This window comes from Mirounga angustirostris, unplaced genomic scaffold, assembly GCF_029215605.1.
Source record: "Mirounga angustirostris isolate CCGP_5_RB_7025 unplaced genomic scaffold, mMirAng1.0.hap1 SCAF_5, whole genome shotgun sequence".
In the NCBI taxonomy this organism is placed as follows: domain Eukaryota; kingdom Metazoa; phylum Chordata; class Mammalia; order Carnivora; family Phocidae; genus Mirounga; species Mirounga angustirostris.
In genome coordinates this window covers 59938026-59956892 of record NW_026991713.1, presented here as the reverse complement: position 1 = coordinate 59956892, position 18867 = coordinate 59938026, and the positions used below count along the sequence as shown (strand labels likewise).

The following is an 18867-nucleotide window of genomic DNA, read 5'->3' as shown; positions in this document are numbered from 1 at the left end:
CTTCTGCAGGCTAGGCTTACATGTAGTTATTACAGTTTGAGTTGCCTAATGCCAAAGCATTAGGTGACTTATTTTCCAAATTAAGTAAAGCAGTAGAAGTAATAAACTCTGTGTTGTCTGTTCAGTTGTTGCACATCAAGGGGATGATACTGGAGCAAATCATAAATGTAACAGATAATGCAGTTGGTCTCAGCCAATTTGGGTTATTTCCATTGCATTTTCACTTTGTTGTAGTGAGAGAGATTTGGGTCTCTGTTCTGATTTTAGATCATTGACATTGCCAAACTGGGCTGTAGAGCCTGAGGTATTTCCTTGGTGGTGGCCAGTTAACTCTTTGTACCTCAGGTTTCAGCTGGAGAAGGAAAGGCAAGCTGAAAGTGTCATCAGGTACAAACTCTGCTCCTTGGCTCCACCTCATCAGCTACTACTCCTGCCCTCTTCCCTAACTGGGTGTTCTCCCAGTGCAGAGTTCTAGGCCAGTGAGCTATGCCACTGGATATTCATGAGGAGAGAGCAGGGGGCAAGGAGAGCAAACTGGAGAGCTCAGATATCTATCTGTAGGTGTGGCCAGAGAAGCTTCCGGAAGGAGGGTCATGCTGAACAGGGTTTGGAAAGAGCGTGTTCTAGGCAGAGAGGGACAGTCTGTATGAGGGCTGATAATGCCCACAAGATGTGCATGTGTGGGGAAAGATTTGTCTTGTTCAAGCAGGAGCCATAGAAAAGGTTAATAGTAGGAGTAAGAGGTAGAAGAACAGTGCAAAGAAAGCCTTGGAAATGCAATCTTAGAAGTTTGGATTTAATAGAATGCAGGAAACTGCAGGTCTGGTTGGGAGAGAGGGAGGGAAGGAGGGAGAGAGAGTCTTTTAAGACTTGAGGAAAGTGTCATTTTCCAGAAGGAGGGTAGAGGGCACTCACACTTCAGTTATCTGCTGCAATGCAGTAGTCAGGAAGAATGTGATTTAGGGCTTTATCCTGCTTCAGGGAAGGGCAGCACTGTCTGATGGCTGCTGGGTGAATCTGAGTGAGAGCTGAGAGGATCTCATTGTTTAGAGTTACCAATTTTTTTTTTTAAAGATTTTATTTATTTATTTGAGAGAAAGAATGAGAGACAGAGAGCATGAGAGGGGGGAGGGTCAGAGGGAGAAGCAGACTCCCCGCCGAGCAGGGAGCCCGATGCGGGACTCAATCCCGGGACTCCAGGACCATGACCTGGGCCGAAGGCAGTCGCTTAACCAACTGAGCCACCCAGGCGCCCCTAGAGTTACCAATTTTATGGACCAGGGGGGTAGACCAGGAAGTGTGGCAGGAGGCTGGCCCTGGATATGCAGTTATTTGCGAGCTGTAGGAACCTACTAGATGGAGGTCTGGTGTGGACAAGGTGCTAAGTGTCTAAGTGACTTCGTGTCAGCTGAATTGAATTGAGGGCTAGGTTGGTGAACCCCAAATATCTGAAACCAATGATTTCAGTTGGAATTCCTTAGATTTAATAAAAATTTTTATGCAATTTCCCTGAATAAAGTCAGGGTCCTTAGAAGCTGCTTTGTCAGTGCTCTTGTTTTTGGACATATTTGGGGTTTTCTTCTTTTTGAAACTAAAATAGAAAGGTAATCCTTTATCTTCTCTTTTGATCTTCCTATGCTAATAGCATGTTCAGAATACCCATTATTCCTTATCTCAAGTCCATATTTCTTAATAACCTTAAAAAATAATGAGAAGATCCAATAGACAGAGAGGTCTGTATTGATGCCTCATGTCCATTGGTCTTTGTGCTTATTTCCATGGATGATTAATAAATATTTTTTTTTAAAGATTTTATTTATTTAGGGCGCCTGGGTGGCTCAGTTGGTTAAGCGACTGCCTTCGGCTCAGGTCATGATCCTGGAGTCCTGGGATCGAGTCCCGCATCGGGCTCCCTGCTCGGCAGGGAGTCTGCTTCTCCCTCTCCCCCCTCTTGTGCTCTTTCTCTCTCTCACTCTCTCTCTCAAATAAATAAATAAAATCTTAAAAAAAAAAGATTTTATTTATTTATTTGACAGAGAGAGACACAGTGAGAGAGGGAACACAAGCAGGGGGAGGGGGAGAGGGAGAAGCAGGCCTCCCGCGGAGCAGGGAGCCCATTGCGGGGCTCGATCCCAGGACCCTGAGATCACAACCTGAGCCGAAGGCAGATGCTTAACGACTGAGCCACCCAGGCGCCCCATGATTAATAAATATTAACAATGCTCTAGATGCTGTGAGTTCGGAGCCGGTCAGAGACATGGGTCACAATGGGGAACACTAATCCTCATTTTTTATATTCTACTGGGTCAGGTCTGTGGTTGTCAACAACACTCAAACCAGAATGATCAATCTGACAGAGCTCAAGTCCTTTTTCCCAGCATCATCATGAAGTTTTAGATCTGGAATGGGATAATCATATTTTGGAGTGACTGGAGAGCTGACATTTTTCTGGTACTGGGTTCTTCTGGGTTAAGGATAAAGAGGGGATTGCCATTCTCTGGCTAACATTCCCAGTCTGCTCCTGATTGGCAGCCAAGTCTGGGGAGCAAATGGCCAAGTGAATTAGGAAGCTTAAAAAGATGTTTTGTTAAACCATCCTCATTAAATTGGCACCGTCTGCCTTCCTACTCTCCTTTGTCCCAGCTGGGTCTGTCCTTTGTGACAGATGTTTCCTAACGGTGTGTGCCAGCAACATCTGGAAGGCTTGGGTGACGGCTGAGGTTTGGGAAGGCCAGAGCTGGAGGTTTTTAGGTTTTCAGGGAAATTGCAACCATCTTCCTGCTATTGCGCTCCCATTTTTAGAAATATCTGCTCCCCATCCCCATTTTCCTTATGCAATGAGAACGAAGGCTTCGTTGCCTTCTCTAGCACTTCCTGACCCACTGAGGATGTTTTTTTTTTTTTCTTCTCAAGAATGAAGTAGTCACTAGAAAAGATTTGGGATAGAATGATGAAAGAATAGGATGATGAAGGAAATCTCAGGTGGGTGACATATTTGGCATCTAGAGATCTATTATCTTATATTTCTACTAAAAGCCACGCAAAAAGAGATGCGTTAAAGTTGTGGGTAGGAATTATAATTAGCTATAAAATCATATCTGGGAACTATTGGAATAGGTATGAGGATGCTTTGGAATCTTCCTTGGCATCTAAAAATATAGTCTGGAGACATTTTGGCTCTAGATTGGGTTAGGATTTTACTTTTTTTTTTTTTTTTAAAGTAATCTCTACATTCAATGTAGGGCTTGAACTCAAGACTCTGAGATCAAGAGTCAGATGCTCTACTGAAGGAGCCAGCCAGGCAACACCCCCCCCCCCGCCCCGCCACCGCCTTGCAGAGTGGGTTAGGATTTTAGCAGGACGTGGTTAGATGGAGCTGTCAGATTTAATGATCCCTCTACTTCTAGCTCTGGCCCATCAGTATCTATTTGGGATGAAAGGGAAGACATCGGCGGAGGATGACCTGGGCTCAAAGATAAGAACTGGCTCAAACATTCCTTTAATGGCCATGCTCTAGAGTCTTGACTCTTTGTGGAGGTAAGCTGCTACAGTAGAAAGAATATAGTCTTTGAAGTAACAAAGAACCAAGTTCAAATTCCAGGTCTTATTTTTACTGGCTGTATGAGCTTAGGACAGTTGTCTTACCTCTCAGTCTGTAAAGTGGAATAATAATACTTATTTCATTGAGCTGTTAAACGAAATAACATATGTGCATTTCTTACAGCTCAACAAATTCTGGTTCTCTTCCACCCCTCCCTCCATGTATCCCTAATTCTTGTGCATGTACCTGGTCCCCCTATTTGCTAGATACCATTTTTCTCTGCCTCCAGCCTCTGCACATGTTCCCCAATGCCTCTTAGAGTTCAAGCCTAGGGCCTTGATTTATTAATTTGTGTTAGTCCCACAAAATGACAATAACAGTATGTTTTTGTAACTGTTTTTATGTCTTTGTAACTGTACTAACATGAGCCAAGGTTGTGGTTTCTTTCTAGGCATTTTTGCTTGCTGACAATTTTGGTTGTAAATCAAAGACAAAGGAGTTCTATCTTCCCACCCACTCCTGATCTGAAGTTCCTGATTTGGGGCTAGATCATTCTGGGTAGGGTTTTGTTCCAACCAAAAGCGATGGCACGCTGGTTTATAAAGGTCATCCAGGGAATGAGAATCCATAACCTTTACTACTGGGACAGTCTTGTTTTCCTCCTAACTTTTTCATTTGAAAAATATCAAACCTATGGAAAGTTGCAAGAACAGTATAATTTACACCCATTTATCTTTCACCAGGATTGATTGTTAATATTTTGCTACATTTGCATGCTCTCTCCAGGGTGTGTGTATGTGTTTATGTGTGTATGAAATATGGTCCATATTCAAAGTTTACTAATGGTCCAATATTTTTTATAGTAGAATGTTTCTCCCTGATCCAGGTGCAATCCAGGGTTCTGCATTACATCTCATTGTCATGTCTCTTGATTCTCCTTTCATCTGCAACAGTTCTTCAGCCTGCCATTCCTGACATTGACAGTCTTGAATGGCATAGGTCAGTTGTTTTATAGAAAGTCAACTTTCTATAGAAAGTTGTTTTGTAGACTGATCATTTTTATCATTAGATTCAGGTTACACATTTTGGGCAGGAATATTATATAAGAACATTCTTTTTTTTTTAAGATCTTATTTATTTATTTGAGAGAGAGCAAGCGAGAGAGAGCGAGCACAGAGGGAGAGTGAGAGGGAGAAGCAGACTCCCTGCTGAGCAGAAAGCCCAATGCAGGGCTCGATCCCAGGACCCTGAGATCATGACTTGAGCAGAAGGCAGATGCTTAACTGACTGAGCCACCCAGGCGCCCCTATATAAGAACATTCTTAAAGACAATGAATGGCATGTAGACAGGGAACAGGTCTTCCTCCCCATTGTGTTTGTAGGGTCAAGCACAAGGACTGGCATTTAGAAGATGCTTAATATTTATTGAATGAACGACTGAATGAATGACCTAAAACTTTCCTTGCTACCTAGGTCTATTATTTTTCTACTCGAGGAGAGGAGGAAGAGCAGCCTTCTATATCCTAGTCCCACTTTTGTTATACATGTTTGAAGGCTTAAAGGTAACCTAAGACCTCTGTGATGAGCCCACAGAGCAGGGAAATGAGTTGGGGACTATGACATGAAGCAAGCTGTAGAGTCTCTTTACCCTGGGGAATGGGTGATGATCATACTACTTGAGACTGGAGGATGAATTTTCTTTCCTCAGATGGAAAGAAAAACAGCACACAGAACCTAGGAGTACATGGCCTGTTTCTAGTTATTCAGGTTTCTAGGTTTCACTGTACTTCTCTCCCTTAACCCCCATTTGAATCCTAAGAATGCCATGGTGAAAATTGATTTCTGTCCCTCCTCCTTTCCCAGTGGGGACAACCCCATAATTCTCTCCTTCTCTACCGTCCATTTCCCTCCCCACCCCACACACACAAGTGTGTATTTTCTAACATTTATAAACGGAGGTTGGGCGGCCATTCTCTCCAGATTATTTATTGTTGAGAAAATCTATAACTCCTCGGACTTCTCATTTTGATGTAGAAGCTTTCATCCCTGTCGCCCGGGGGAAGTGAGGTTATGAGAGGTACTCTTTGCCTCTCAGAAATGTGTTTTCAGGCTTCCCTTTGGGGCCCTTTCTCTCTCCAGCTCTGATCATCTCAGACATTTCTGACAGTCCTTCCTGAGGCATCTGGGGCTTGGGACTGGATTCATCTATTTAATTCTGCAAGGATTGCAAGTGCCTGATTCACATAGTTCCTGTCCCTTTTCTGAGAGTCTACCTACCCCTGTCTATGCAGACACGTATTTCACGAGATTCCAGAAAAAGCACCCCTTATCTCCATGCCAGTAATGGTGGGAATAACCTAAAATAGTGAATGATACTAAAATGACTTGTTTGATTTTTAAGTGATCGAATCTTGCCTAGAGATAATCCATAATGTGAACAGTTTCAGTGAAAGCAATCCATCATATTATTCTCCCATGGGAGGCTGTATGGCATCTCTTCTTTGCCATCTAGAGAGGGAGGCAGATACAAGAACGCAGCTTGTTCAGCCTTCCTGTGTTGTCAGAAGCACCAGACATCTATTGAGGTCTCTGCAAAACTTGTGTCCATGTTTTGTTTTCAAACTCTGGAGGAGGCCTTTCCTTAGTTTGAGAACCCAATGCTTAGTCCAAAGAACATGAAAATCAGTAGCCAACATAGGAAACTATCACTTTTTCTAGGGTTTCCATCACACCCAGAGTAAAAGCCAAAGTCCTCATAGTGATTCTCAGACCCTACGTGAAGGATCTGGCTTCCTCCTTTCCCTCTGACCTCATCCCCTACTGCTTCCCACTCACTCACTCTGTCCTGGCCCCACAGGCCTCCTTGTTATGCCTCAAAAACAGCCAAGTACCACTTCACACCCATTGGGTTGGCTGCTATCAAAGAAACAGAAGGTAACAAGTGTTAGTGAGGATGCCGAGAAATCAGGACACTTGTGCATTGCTGGTGGGAGTGTAAAATGGTGCAGCCGTTGTGGAAAACAGCATGGTGATTTCTCAAAAAATTAAATATATGATTATCATGTGATCCAAGAATCACACTTCTGGGTATATATCCCCCAGAATTGAAAGCAGGGACTCAAAAAGATATTTGTACGCCCATATTCACAACCCGCACAATCCGCGTGCCCATCAGCGGATGAATGGATAAACAAGATGTGGTATATACATACAATGGAATATTATTCTGCCTTAAAAAGGAAGGACATTCTTTTTTTTTTTTTTTTTAAAGATTTTGTTTATTTATTTGACAGAGACAGAGTGAGAGAGGGAACACAAGCAGGGGGAGGGGAGAGGGAGAAGCAGGCTTCCCGCCGAGCAGGGAGCCCGATCCCAGGACCCTGGGATCATGACAAGCCGAAGGCAGACGCTCAACGACTGAACCACCCAGGTGCCCCTCTTGCTTTACCTTTCTCTGTAGCACTGATCACAAATCCAACACAATCTATATTCTTACTACTTGTTTACGGTCTGCTGCTTCCTGCAGGAATGTAAGCAACTTGAGTGGAGGGATTTTTGTATTTTTCTTTGCCTTATAGCAGTGCTGAATAATTGGGAACCAGTATATTTGTTGAATGAATAAATGAATGACCACGATTAGACACACACACACACATTTCTAGACAAGGCACAAAGAGAAAGAGAAAATGGGAAGACTCCATTTTTCCTTTGGCTTTGTTAACAAATTTCTTCTACCCTTGGGTATGAGACTTGGCCCCAGAGTTCATGGTGGCTTTTGCTCTGTATAATTTTTTGCCTGTATTCTGAACTGTTCCCACGTTGGAAGTATGGGTGTACTACGTACATCACACTTGCTATTATTTCAAGCTCTTGGCCTGAACTCAAAGCCTCTACTCTTGTTTTCCTGACTGCCCCCTTCCAGAGTTGCGGGGCTGCTTGAATGAGGACTTTGGAAACTCTTGGAAAGCTCAGCTATCCAGAAAACTTTATACTTGCTTTTTTGGGAGCGGCTGGTTTGATTGGCTCTGGAGTTTTCATTCTCTGGAAATTTTAAGGTGGATGAGAGAATATATATAATTTGGGATCAGGGAAGGAGCTGTGCTGGGATAGAAAGAGATTGATATAATCTCTGGAGATGTTGCATTTAAAGTCCACGTCTCGGGGTGCCTGGGTGGCTCAGTTGGATAAGCGACTGCTTTTGGCTCAGGTCATGATCCCAGAGTCTTGGGATCAAGCCCCGCATCAGGCTCCCTGCTTGGTGGGAAGCCTGCTTCTCCCTCTCCCACTCCCCCTGCTTGTGTTCCCTCTCTCTGTCAATTAAATAAATAAAATTAAAAAAAAAAAGTCCCCATCTCTGAAACTTTGAGCACCTGAAAATAATTATTGAATAGCCTCATTAGCCTTCCTCTCAAGTCTTTACCAAACTTCTAGCAAAGCAACTGGTATCCACACTATCTTTTTTTTTTTTTAAGATTTTATTTATTTATTTGAGACAGAGAGAATGAGATACAGAGAGCATGAGAGGGAGGAGGGTCAGAGGGAGAAGCAGACTCCCCGCCGAGCAGGGAGCCCGATGCGGGACTCGATCCCGGGACTCCAGGATCATGACCTGAGCCGAAGGCAGTCGCTTAACCAACTGAGCCACCCAGGCGCCCCACACTATCTTTGAAGCCATTTAGGAGGAGCCACAAGGGCAACTTCCTGACTGGCAGGAGGGTTAACACCCAACCACGGGAGCCAAGGGAACCGTACTGCCTTAGAAAAATGTTGTGAAAAGGAAAGGTCCAGAGTGAGGGCAGTACCCTTCTCCGAGACAGAGGCGTGAACACAGTGACCTCTAGGATGGAGGAGAGTGGGTGGGGCTGGCTGGGAAAGCAAGACAGCCTGCAATTTAGTGGGTGGATTGTTGGATTTGACAGGAGTTCTTCTTGGCGACTTGGGATGGAACTTTTGTTTTGGAGGTTGGAATGAGCTCCGAGACTGAGAGAAACACAGGGAGGAGGAGGGAGGGAAGCGGGGGGAGCTGGGGGCATTATGGAATTCATACAAGCTGGCTTCATGTTCCCTGGCCTCTCTCTGCGCTTCTTTAAGTACCTCCCCTGCGCCAAGCACCTCCTTTGGGAGAGACTGTTTCCTAATTAAACTGAGATTCACAGGCCCAGGGCCCTCATTAGGAAATGTCCTCAGGAAATGCTCTTGAAATAGATGATTGTGCATGTTCCAGTCTCCTGTTTCCACCTCTCTTTGGCCCTTTCTCTCTTTCAAAAAAATGAAAAAATTAAAAAAAATCCTACTTCTAGGAATCTCAGGATATAGGAGTCAATCAATGCATGTATATATTCATATCCTCTGTCCTAAATGCCCCTTTTGGTTGCTTCGTACAATTATGAGCAGATCCTTGTCCTGGGGAGTGAAGGTTGGGGGTGGGAGTGTGGAATTCAGAAGGAGGAGGTATATGGATCCTGACCCTGCCCACTGGAAGCTTTTAGACTGTAAAGGAATGTAAGTGACACACCCAGGACACCATCAGACAGAAAGGGGAAATTAGTTTCAGCTGAGCACCAGGATGGGAGGGGAGGGGAGGAAGGTGGGAGATGGGGGATCAGTCAGGATGGCTTAGGAAAAGCTTCATAGATGTGGGGGCAAAACTGTAGAATAGGGTTGAGAAGAGCTAGAGGGTCAAGACTGGACAGAAAGCAAGTGAAGAGGGCATCCCTGGCAGGGCAGGGAATTTACTCAGGCCAAAGGCTCATCCCAGGAAGGGTAAGTCAGGATGCGAGGAGCTGAGTTAGGAAGGAGGTGATGGGCCCGAGGGAAGGGGGAGAATTAGGACGGGGCTCTGACAGCTCGGTCAGAGAGTCTGAACTGATATAAGCCATTGGAATAATTGCAGATTATTGCATGGAAAAAGGGCATTTCTGAACATGGCGTTTGAGGGTGATGTTTCTCTGTATGGTTATAAGCTGGATTGCAGGTAGACTTTCTCAGGATTCCCAATCATGGGTTTGCTTTTTCCTCTATAAGTTTGGTTGTTCATTTATTTGTTCTGCCTGCTTCTGTTGGAGTCATAAAATATGATTATTTAATTCCCATGTGTTTTGTTCTTTGGGTTGCTTCTCTGATATCTTCCCACTTTGTCTGTAGGCCCATTTTCACTCATCTTCAGTAAAAGTGGGAAGAGCCCAAGGACCACCCTGCGTAACAGATTTGAGGGAAACAGAAATTATCAAAAGCATCTGTGACCCTGCCATTCAGTTGGTCCTCCTCTGAGATTCTTGCTCAGGGTCCATGGATGGACTTGGGAAGAGTGTATGGCATATTTTTTTTTTTTTTTTTTGAGGTGAGCAACCTCAGAGGAGTCTGTGATTCAACAAACGTGAAGAACCGCTGTTGTACTCTTTGTTGCGAGGTGGGTGGCTGAGGATGGTTCCCCAGAGAGAGAACTGTGGTGAAAGCATCCTTAGTGCCAACCACAGGAGCCTCCAGAGACAGTTGAAGGGGCTGAAGGAGAAAGAGGAGTTGGGAAAAGGGACATGGGTTCAGAAGGAACTGGGGGGGGGGGCCATGTTCCCTTGTTCTCCACCCTCTTTCTAGCAGGTATTTCTTCTTTGTATACTCCACATCCTGATGATTGTAGGATTCTGGATCCCCTTCAGTTTAAATCTATTGAGTGTCTGCCGTTTATCAGGCTCTGTAGCAGATCCTTTCACAGCATCATCTCCTGTAATTCCTGTGTTGAACCTGCAGTGCTCGGAGTGGGGTCAGTCCCCTCCCTCAGTCGTGGCGTGTTTGCATCATCGCTAGGAAGCGCTAGGAAGGGACTCAGGTCCCTTTTCTTTTTTTTAAGATTTTATTTACTTATTTGACAGAGAGAGACAGCAAGAGAGAGAACACAAGCAGGGGGAGTAGGAGAGGGAGAAGCAGGCTTCCCGCCAAGCAGGGAGCCTGATGTGGGGCTCGATCCCAGGACCCTGGGATCATGACCTGAGCCGAAGGCAGACGCCTAACCATCTGAGCCACCCAGGTGCCCCTCTTTTTTTTTTTTTTTTAAAGATTTTATTTATTTATTTGACAGAGAGAGAGAGCGATCACAAGTAGGCAGACAGGCCGGCAGAGGGAGAGGGAGAAGCAGGCTTCCCGCCAAGCAGGGAGCCTGATGTGGGGCTCGATCCCAGGACCCTGGGATTATGACCTGAGCCGAAGGCAGACGCTTAACCGACTGAGCCACCCAGGCACCCCTGTCAGGTCCCTTTTCAATGCATTTTCTTTTTTCCTTTTATCTTTATCTTTATTCTCATTTCCCCTCCTCACGGGAGGCACTTGCTTTAGTGTATGTAACAAACACTCCTCCAATCCAGGCTTTATAGGTGTATTTATTTATTTTTATTTTTAAAAATATTTTATTTATTTCAGAGAGCGAGAGAGCAAGCGCGCACGCAGGGTGGAAGGGCAGAGGGAGAAGGAGAAAGAGTCTCAAGCAGACTCTGCGCTAGGTGTAGAGCCTGATGCGGGGCTCGATCCCAGAACCCCAAGATCCTGACCTGAGCCGAAACCAAGAGTCAGACGCTTAACTGACTGTGCCACTCAGGCGCCCCTATATGTGTATTTAGATACACTCATCCATTCAACCAATACACAGTGCTGACTGTGTCAGGCGCAGTTGTAGCTATGGGGAATGCAACCAGGAGCAAAATAATAAAAAAGTTCTGCTTTCGTGGAGCTTACATTCTGTTGGAGTGAGACAAATCATGAACAAATAAATAAGTAAAACAGATAGTACCTTAAATAGTGATAGCTGCTATGGGGAAAAAAAAAGCAGAGCAGGGGATTAAGGTCTGTTGTGGGTGATCAGGAGCAGACTGCAGTTTTATATGGGGTGATTAAGGAAGGCGTGCTACAAAGGTGCTGTTTGTAAATGCAGTTAACGGAGCCACCGCGTGGCTATCTGGGGTGGAAGTGGTCCATTTATAGGGGATGGCAAGGACAAAGGCCCTCAGGTAGGATCTTGCCTGGTATGTTAGGAGGCCGGAATGGTTAGAAGGCCAGTGGCTAGAGAAAAATGAATGGGAAGAGGGAGAAACAGAAGGCTGAGATGTAGCTTGGTCAGTGCAAATACTGTAGGACTTTGTAGGCCATTGTAAATGCAGACTTTGGCTTCTACTCTTGACTGAAAAAGAGACACCAGCGGAAGGTTTTAAGCAGAGGAATGACATGACATTTTTAGCAGATATATGTGTATCCTTGACAAACATACAGCATCTGGGGGCTGTTCTTAAAATGTGTATAGATGGCATTGTGCCATACCCCTCACCCTGCTTTTGCTTTTCCTACGTAACATTGTTTCTGAGATCTACCCATGTTGCTATCTGTAAATCTACTTTATTATTTTTGACTGCTGTGAGTTACTTCAGTGTGCACATTTTACTTATAAATTCATCTAGTAACAGAATGCTGGCATATCTTCTAACCTCTTGCGACCGCAAACAGTCTTGTGATGAACGTGCTCATATGGGTCTCCTTATGGACTCAGGAGAGTTTCCTTGGGGTAGGTACCTAGGAGAGGGATTGTGGGGTGGGAGGGTGTGTGTGTTCTTACTTCCACTGAGACTGTGCTTCAGGATGGTGGCATCAGTGGCACTCCCACCGGCAGCATGTGATAGTTTGTGTCTTCCCACTGAATTCTCTTATCGATCCAGTAAGGGAAGGAAAGTAAGGTTCCTTAAGGACAAGGAAACTGAGTTTTATTTTTTTTTATTTATTTTTTTTAAAGATTTTATTTATTTATTTGACAGAGAGATAGAGAACACAAGTAGGCAGAGGGAGAGGGAGAAGCAGGCTCCCTGCAGAGCAGGGAGCCCGATGCGGGACTCGATCCCAGGACTCTGGGATCATGACCTGAGCGAAGGCAGTCGCTTAACCAACTGAGCCACCCAGGCGCCCAGGAAACTGAGTTTTAGACAGATTGAGCAGATTACCTGAGTTTATATAGGTAAGTGAAAGAGCCAGGGCTCAAATCCGAAATTTTTGACATAATGTTCTTTGCTCTTACCACTTTGTACCCAGCACTGCCTCTTTTAGAAATAAGACGAAGCATCTGTAGACAAAGATAGTATTATAATTACTGTATTTGAGTCTTGTAATTTTCTTCTCTTCTTTGACCTCTATTTTTTTTTTTTTTTAAGTAGGCTCCCTGCCCATAGTGGGGCTTGAACTCACAACTCCCAGATCAAGAGTTGGAGGCTCTACGCACTGAGCCAGCCAGCACCCCAAGCCTTGCATTTTTCAATGTTTGGTCTAACACTGTCAGTCTAGCACCCCAGAGTGTTTAGCACCAGCATGTATGCGGTTGTCTAATTAGAGTCCTTAGAATTTCAAGGCAAATTATATGGAATAAAACAGTTTTCATTTTCTCATGAGGGCTAGCTAACAGGTTTGAATTTTAGTGCATGATTTTGAGGCTGGACATTTATAAAGATTAATTGCTTTTCAAAGTTTGGGGACTTTGGATCAGATGTTAACATTAAATATTAGGTAGGTCATATTGCGTGCATATGGTTTGCTAGGCACTGAGCTGAGTACTTCCCAAGCATCATTTCACTTACTTCTCTCAACAACCCCATGAGGTATTTACTTTTACTCCCATTTGTGGAAACTAAAGCACCAAGAGGGGAACTAATTTGTCCAGAGGTTGAGTTATGATTTGAACCTGAACAGTCTGTCTACACAGCCTTTACTCCTAACTACTAAACTGGGTTGCCTTCCCATGAAGGAAGCTTTTAGAACTCTTCCCTTTGAATGTAGGACAATTTCTTGTCAGTAGGGGTGGCTTACAGCAGTCATGGGAAGTGAGGGGCTAGGTGGACAGGAATCTTCAGAGGGAGGGGATCTGAAGTTTGAAAATGTTCCCCAGGTGTCTTCATTAGGCCTCCTTCTGTCCCCTGAGGTGAGTGCCTCTGCCTTAGGGCATCCTGACTAGATTATAGGTTCTGGACCTGATGCCTTCGAAAAAGTAGGGATTCTCTAACTGGGTGTGGGTGGTTGGTTGCCTATAACCCAAGGCAGCCCGATATTTTTTTTTTTTTAAAGATTTTATTTAATTGACAAAGAGAGACACACACAGCGAGAGAGGGAACACAAGCAGGGGAAGTGGGAGAGGGAGAAGCAGACTCCCCGCTGAGCAGGGAGCCCGATGCGGGGCTCGATCCCAGGACCCTGGGATAATGACCTGAGCCAAAGGCAGCCGCTTAACCGACTGAGCCACCCAGGTGCCCCAGCAGCCCGATATTTTTAAAACAAGTGTCCTCAAAGGCCAACAATTCTTTATCACCTGTGTGTGGCTTATACCTGCCACGAATGATCTGCGGTCAAGGTTTTATCACAGTTGGTTTTCCCTCCACGCTTTTCATTTTGATTGCCTTCTACAAGGAAGGTAATACCATTTATATATTTACCTGAGTAAGGTTTATAAAGGTTGCTTGATTACAAGGTATGTATCTCAAAGTCAAGTAGATAGGAATTCTGGATTATTTCAGGTTACTCTTCTCAGTTTGTACATTTGTTCAACGAATATTTATTGAGCACCTAACTCTCAGGAGGAGGAGACAGGCAGCTGAATTGGAATTTTTTTTTTTAAGATTTTATTTATTTATTTGAGAGAGAGAGAGAGAGAGAGCAAGCAAGCAGGGGGAGGGGGAGAGGGAAAGGGAGAGAATCTCAAGCAGATCCCCGATGAGATCAAGGCTGAGCCGAAATCAGGAGTCGGACACTTAACCGACTGAGCCACCCAGGAGCCCCTGAAATTTTGATCCATTAGGATCAATGGCACATGCGGGAAGCCCAGCTGCTATGAGAGCACATAGGAAGGGCAGCATAAGGATCAGGGGGGCCTTCCTGGGGAGGCAACTTCTGAGGTGGGAATTGAAAGATAAGGAGGGCTTAGCTATGCGAAGGGGGCCGAGAGGGCATTAGAGGCAAGGAAACAGAGTGAGTGTAGAATTTTGTAGCTGGGGCAGGAACTGGGTAGGGGATGAGGCTAGAGGAATAAGTACAGGTAAGATTATGAAGGAAGGAAGCATTATAAAGGAAGGGCAGTGGGGAACCACTGATGGGTTTGAAGCCTGGAATGAGTGGGGGACACTTCAATCATATTTATAGTGTAGAAAGGTTCCATGAATTAAGAATGGACCCTCCTTATCTATCTCGTGTGCTCGTTAGTAAATCAGAACACTGGAACTGGTGGGTAGCAAATAAGGAGTCCTGATGGATTTGTAGATGGAAGGTCTGACCCAATAACCCAAGGGTTCCTTTTGATAATCTGTAGAGAAGACTTTTCAATTTTGACTTGATTTTTCTGTCTTTAAAAACCCATGACAAGATTTCCTAAAATTCTCTCAAAACCAAAGCCCGAGTAGGGAGGAGAGTGGGGGTTGCATGACTTTGTTCTCTCTGTTCTCCACTACTCATTTCCGGGGCATTGCTGTGAATTGCTCATCCAAAGCCTTGCTCCCCATGAGGAGAGGACCATTTGAATAGCAGCAGGGGAGTAGGGGAAGGAGGAACCACACGCCGGGTTCGTTCATTAAGAAAATATATTTGGCATATTCAGACAATGGTTTGAGCGAGTTAAAAATAACTCCTCGTGAAAAATTAATAGGGAGTTATAAGTGAGTGTTTTAATACAAGCTCACAGAGCAGGGCAGATTCTCCAGGTGGCTGGCGGCTGACATCACAGATGGTGCAGGGTGTTTATAGAGCATGGTGTGGCCAGTGAGGAGAGTCGTCTGCAGAAGTGAGCTCACCTTTCCTCCCAGAACCCAGAGAGGGAGGAGACAGAAGGAATTGTTCTGGTTGTGAGCGACTGAGCTGGGTGACTTATTTCTTTTCTCCCTACCCATCACACTCTCATAACTGTGGACATAAAAATTGTAGTGAATTTTGCCTGGTTGCTTTGGGTGAAGTTTATTGAATGTCAGAATTCATGAAACGGCCTTTCTGGCTCTTCTCCCTTCTTAGTCATGGACCCTGGGTTGCCCGCTGCATCCATTTCTCCCGTGCTTCCTTACCCAACAGCCTGTTCCTCCCATTATGGCAGGTAGTTATGAAGGCCCTGCCCCTTTCTCCCTCTTCTCTTCTCACAGTGCCCCTGTGGGGCTAGGTGGGTAAGGCGAAGGGTTGGACTATACTTCCTTGGCCATCAGTACAGCTAAATGGATGACGCAGAACGAGGAGGAAGGGGGCCGAGGTGCCATCTGACCTTGGCTAGCTGATTTGAGGGCTAAGGGTTTTAAGATTGGGGGACCAATATTTGTATTTTAAACTGAGATGATATTTAAAAAATGGGTCTGTAATTGCAACGAGGCCCTCTAGGCCGTGAATTAATGTGTCATAACTCACGCCCAAGCACTGCGCAAACATCCCGCGTGTGAATTATTGCACAATAAATTCATGCCCTGTTGTGTCTTACAGCTTAATTAGTACATGAAGCTACATGAGTTAGACGAACCCAAATGGGATTATGTCATGTGGTGCGTAGCAGAATGTTGGGAGGTATTTGGCACTTTTTCTGGGGGGAAAGCAGAGCTTATTTTTTCTGTAATGTCCTTTGGTGTCCGTTTCTGTGATATTTGGGCTGCAACAGGTGACATATGACTCCTGAGCTTTGGTTGGTTGGTTGAATATGGGTTCAGTAAATATTTATTGTTTACTGTATCTTAGGCATCATGGAGGGAGAGCACACATAAGACGAAATACGAAGCAGCAGCTTTGAAGCCTGAGCACCCGAACTCGGCAGACCCAACCCAACTCGGCTTAACTCAGCCTCACCGAACCCAGTCGGAGACTCTTGTGCTCCCTGGGCTTGCTACAGTGCTCTGATCCTAGAATCCTCTTCGATTCCAGCTAGAATGCTATGCCAGGCACTTTGCAGATTTGGTAAAAAGTTAGTACGTAGACATACACTGGAGCAATCCGTGGCTAAGATTTCATTTCCTCTGACGGAAGCCTGAGCACTCTGGATGTAGTGGTCCTGGGTGTGGGCATCACAGTGGGTGCAGGTGTGTATGTCCTGGCTGGCGAGGTGGCCAGTGATAAAGCAGGACCGTCCATTGTGATTTGCTTTTTGGTAGCCGCCCTGTCTTCTGTGTTGGCTGCTCTATGCTATGCAGAGTTTAGTGCCCGCGTCCCCCAGTCTGCTTCTGCGTATCTCTACAACTATGTCACTGTAGGTGAACTCTGGGCTTTCATCACTGGCTGGAACCTCATCCTCTCCTATGTTACTGGTACGGCCAGTATGGCCTGAGCCTGGAGCTTAGCTTTTGACAACCTGATTGGGAACCAGATCTCTCGGACCTTGCATGAGAACATCTCACTCTATGTTCCCTATGTCCTTACAGAATATCCAGACTTCTTTTCTGTGGGCCTGGTGGTGTTGCTCACTGGATTGCTGGCTCTGAGGGCCAGTGAGTTTGTCCCACTTACTACAGTGTTCACAGTGGTGAACCTTTTGGTTCTTGGTTTTGTCATCATCTCTGGCTTCACTAAGGGGAAGCTGCACAGCTGGAAGCTCACAGAAGAGGACTGCATAATGACCATGTTTAGACTCAATGACACTTCTAGCTTGGGCCCTCTGGGCTCTGGAGGATTTGTGCCTTTTGGCTTCAAGGGAATTCTCCGTGGAACAGCTGCCTGTTTCTATGCATTTACTGGTTTTGACAGCATTATCGTCGCTGCTGAAGAAGCCCAGAATCTAAAGTGTTCCGTCCCCATGGGCATTGTGATTTCCGTGCTCATCTGCTTTTTGGTGTACTTTGGTGTCACCGCGGCACTTACGCTCATGGTGCCTTACTACCAGCTTCCGCCTGGGAGCCCCTTGGCTGAGGCATTTCTCCATATTGGCTGGGCCCCTGCCCGCTATGTTGTGGCTATTGGAGCCCTCTGTGCTCTTTCTACCGGCATCTTGGACTCTATGTTCCTCCTTCGTGGGATGATCTATGTGATGGCAGATGACGGCCTCCTGTTCGGTGTCCTTGCCAGGACGTGCACCAGAACAGGCATCCCCATCGTGGCCACTGTGGCCTCGGGCATTATTGCAGCTTTCGTGACACTCCTCTTTGGACTCACTGATCTTGTGGACCTCATGTCGATTGGGACCCTGCTTACTTACTCCCTGGTGGCTATTTGTGTTCTCATCGTCAGGTATCAGCCTGAAATGAAGGATGAAGACAGTGCAACAGGGGCGCACCAGGAGAGTGGACCTGTGGTGGAGAAGCTGACCCTGTGGGGACTCTTTTGTCCAGGCAGCCCCACCCCCACTGCACTCTCTGGCCGGGTTGTCTCTGTTTGCGCCTCCCTGCTTGCTCTGCTGCTGACTCTTCTCTGCCTGGTGCTGGCTCAGTGGCCAGGTCTGCTGCTCTCTGGAGACCCAGTGTTGGTTACAGCGGTTGTGCTGCTCCTGGTGCTCGTCACTGGGATCACTGGGGTCATCGGTAGACAGCCCCAGAGCTCCACTCCCCTTTACTTTAAGGTCCCTGCTCTGCCTCTCCTCCCACTCCTGAGCATCTTTGTGAATGTTTACCTTATGATGCAGATGGCAGCTGGTACCTGGGCCCGATTTGGTGTCTGGATGCTGATTGGGCTGGCTATCTACTTTGGCTATGGGATCCAGCATGCGTGGAGGATTAAACCCGCTTTAGTCAGGGCACAAACTGAGGACGTTGAACTGAGTAGTGCCAGTTCATGTTCGATTTGACACATCATCACACCTAAATGCTGTCTGGTCTCCCTGGACTGTGGTGGAGAGTACTCTTGAGCACACAGAAAGCTAGGCCTCCCATGGAGTGTTGGTAGGGAAACACTAATAGAGCTCTGTGTTTATTGTGGAGTGAAGGACGTGTTTTTGCTCTTTCTTATCTTCTTTTTTTTTAAACTTGTCTACTTTTCAATTGTGTCTGCTTACTGGCTTTAAAAATTATTATTAAACGAAACTAGAAAGAGTGTTTTTGTTTTCTTCGGGTAAATACCCAATAGTGGAATTACTGGATCATATGGTAATTCTATTTTTAATTTTTTGAGGAACCTCCAGACTGGCTCCATAGTGACTGGACCAACAACCACCAACATTGCATGATGGTTCCTTTTTCTCCTCAGCCTCACCAATACTTGTATTTCTTGTCTTTAATTTTAACCATTCTGACAGGTGTAAAGCAATAGCTCACTGTAGTCTTAAGTTGCATTTCCCTGATGCTGAACGATGCTGAACATCTTTTCATGTGTCTGTTTGCCATTTGTATGTCTTCTTTGGAAAAATGTCTTTTCAGGTCCTCTGCCCA

The 18867-nt window shown here is 45.5% G+C and overlaps 1 protein-coding gene across 1 annotated transcript; it reads left to right on the top strand.

The window, feature by feature from the left end:
• The first annotated feature begins 16443 nt into the window (after positions 1-16443).
• LOC123838799 (cationic amino acid transporter 3-like) lies at positions 16444-18287 on the top strand. The gene is given in 2 exon segments (XM_045867859.2): positions 16444-16533; positions 16536-18287. Coding segments are annotated over 2 exon segments (1842 nt in total).
• The last annotated feature ends 580 nt before the right edge of the window (positions 18288-18867 follow it).